We start from the raw sequence: 2,299 nt of genomic DNA on the forward strand, positions 1-2,299 counted from the left end.
GATTTAGCTGATGCTGAGGAACAAGGGGATGAAATTGATCGTTATGATGAGGAATTCTTGAAGCTTTCCCAGCGGCTTCAGGAGCAGGCGAGAGCCCTGAAAACCGTGGAGAAGACTAAGATGCTGAGATCCAGAAGACACAGCCAACGGGAGTCGCTTGCTTTCATAGACGAACCGTACGACGACGGCATCACAAAGTCTTTTGGTCGAAGCGCTGGCAATTTTCGACCGAAACCTGTCAACACCACGTTCTTCGATGTGCCTGGGGTTCCCCGAGCTGACCTTCAGGATTTTATCAAGTATTTTGAGAGTAGTGAAGGAATAGCGGGTGGAGATGACAGCGATGGGGACGAGGATGACTCCACTGAGATTGATTTGGGAGATTACAGCGATATTCCGTATTGGCGAATTGCTGCCGATTTCTACGGGTTCAAGAGACCCGAAAGGCTTGATGTGAAGAAACCCGGGCCGTACTTCTCCACGAATAACTATGCCTTCAGGGTGGCTACCATCGCACCTGAGGAGGTCAGGAGGAATTTCGTCAAGAAGGAACAGGAGTTCATGGCTGGAAAGGACATTACAATGCTGAGTCCATCGCACGTTGATGTCGATCGTGTAGATATCGATCACGTCTTCATCAAATTCGACAAGGAGATCCGGCATTGGATCGATGGCGAGATTATTACGAAATCAGTGAGTCAATCTGTTGGTTCTTGATTTTCTTTCAGAAATTAACTCTTCGTGAAATGAAATTTCACTGGTTCAGCTAGGACTTGGCTCTCCATTATCTCTAACAAATTCCATAATGCGGAATGATAATTATCGCGTTAATTACTCAAGCTTCTAGTGCACTTTGATTGTTCACGGGATAATGTGATACGCATGAACTCCCCGTTAATCCCTTCGGGCTTGAAATTCAGCTGTACCGTCCACTCTCTGTGCGTTTGAATTGCAATTATTGGTATTGTTGAGTGATTATTCTCTTCGCACAGGTCGCGAAACTTCTCGGACTGGAAATGAACGATCTGACGGAAACTCGAGTCGGCAGGGCGGAAGTCATCTTCACAGTTATGCCGAATAAACTCAATATGAACTCGACTCAAATCGTTGCCTCATTATGTAAGTTCACATCAATCAACTTTGTGGATTAATTATTGTGACATACAATTATTTTCCAGCAACTATTCGCCAGGATCTCGAGAAGATTGGGAGTATGAGACTGACGGAAGCGGGAATCGGGGACAAGGTAGTCATTTTCGAATTTTCAATGCAATTTTTTCTCTCGTACTAAACATTTTTAGGACTGAAGGAAAAATGGAAAAATCCCATTTTTAATAATCAAAAATCAGGGAATGAAAATGAAGATCTGAAATTTTGCACAGAATTATATTTTTGGATCATAAATACCTCGAAAATTAGTCTAATCTCTCAAGTTCAAGTTTTTCAGATCGAAATAGAGAAATAAAAAAACTATTTTTATCGTTTTCAGATACAAATACCGTTGGTGACATTCTCCCAAGTGGAAATGGCACAGCCAGATTCCCAGAATGTCATCGAGATAATAGCGTACGTGGTATTGGGTGCTGTGGCAGCTGCATCGATTGTTCTGGTGATAATAGTCCGTCGTCAATCTAAGACGAGGAGGAAACTCGCGGGTCTGGCAACACCGGATCCAGAGGCATCTAAGGACTATCAGGAATTGTGCAGAGCCCGGATGCAGGCGAAAGTACCAGCGATGTCATCGGAGAAACCAGAGTCACCAAGAATAATCAGTCTATCCAAGGAGAGTGAGTCCAATCGATCGAGCACCAGCTCATGGGGTGGAGATGATCCTGCTGCACTCACCAATATGGACATTGCTACTGGCCATATGGTTTTGGTAATTTATCTCATCAGCATCTATCCATTATTCATCAATTTATCTTTCCGTTCATCATCTTCAATGAATATAATTTTTTTATCGTCAAGAAAAATGACGAAATATATTTCCTGCGATTGACAGATGTACATGGAGGACCACTTGAAGAATAAAGATCGTTTGGATCAAGAGTGGGCAGCGATTTGCGCCTACCAGACAGATCCATCATCGATTGCAATCGCCACGGACAATGATAACATCCAGAAAAATCGTCCAGCTTCAGCTTTTCCGTACGACCACTCCAGGATTATTCTAAATGATCTGTCGAATCTCAACAACTCGGACTACATCAACGCTTCAACAATCGTAAGTGATGACACGAATGAATTAATTTTCGCTGGTTAATTTGCATGAATCATTCCGAATCGACTTCATCATGTA

The 2,299-nt window shown here is 43.0% G+C and overlaps 1 protein-coding gene across 1 annotated transcript in view; it reads left to right on the top strand.

Moving 5' to 3' along the window:
* Nucleotides 1–6: 6 nt before the first annotated feature.
* Nucleotides 7–2,299, top strand: part of IA-2 (tyrosine phosphatase IA-2) — a 12,980-nt gene continuing 10,687 nt past the window's right edge. The window contains 5 exon segments of the mRNA XM_011308977.1: nucleotides 7–693; nucleotides 993–1,119; nucleotides 1,179–1,246; nucleotides 1,490–1,879; nucleotides 2,003–2,228. Of these exon segments, the coding sequence (XP_011307279.1) occupies nucleotides 121–693; nucleotides 993–1,119; nucleotides 1,179–1,246; nucleotides 1,490–1,879; nucleotides 2,003–2,228 (1,384 nt within the window). The 5' untranslated portion in view covers nucleotides 7–120.

The sequence above is a fragment of the Fopius arisanus genome, unplaced genomic scaffold (genome assembly GCF_000806365.1).
Source record: "Fopius arisanus strain USDA-PBARC FA_bdor unplaced genomic scaffold, ASM80636v1 scaffold00064, whole genome shotgun sequence".
In the NCBI taxonomy this organism is placed as follows: domain Eukaryota; kingdom Metazoa; phylum Arthropoda; class Insecta; order Hymenoptera; family Braconidae; genus Fopius; species Fopius arisanus.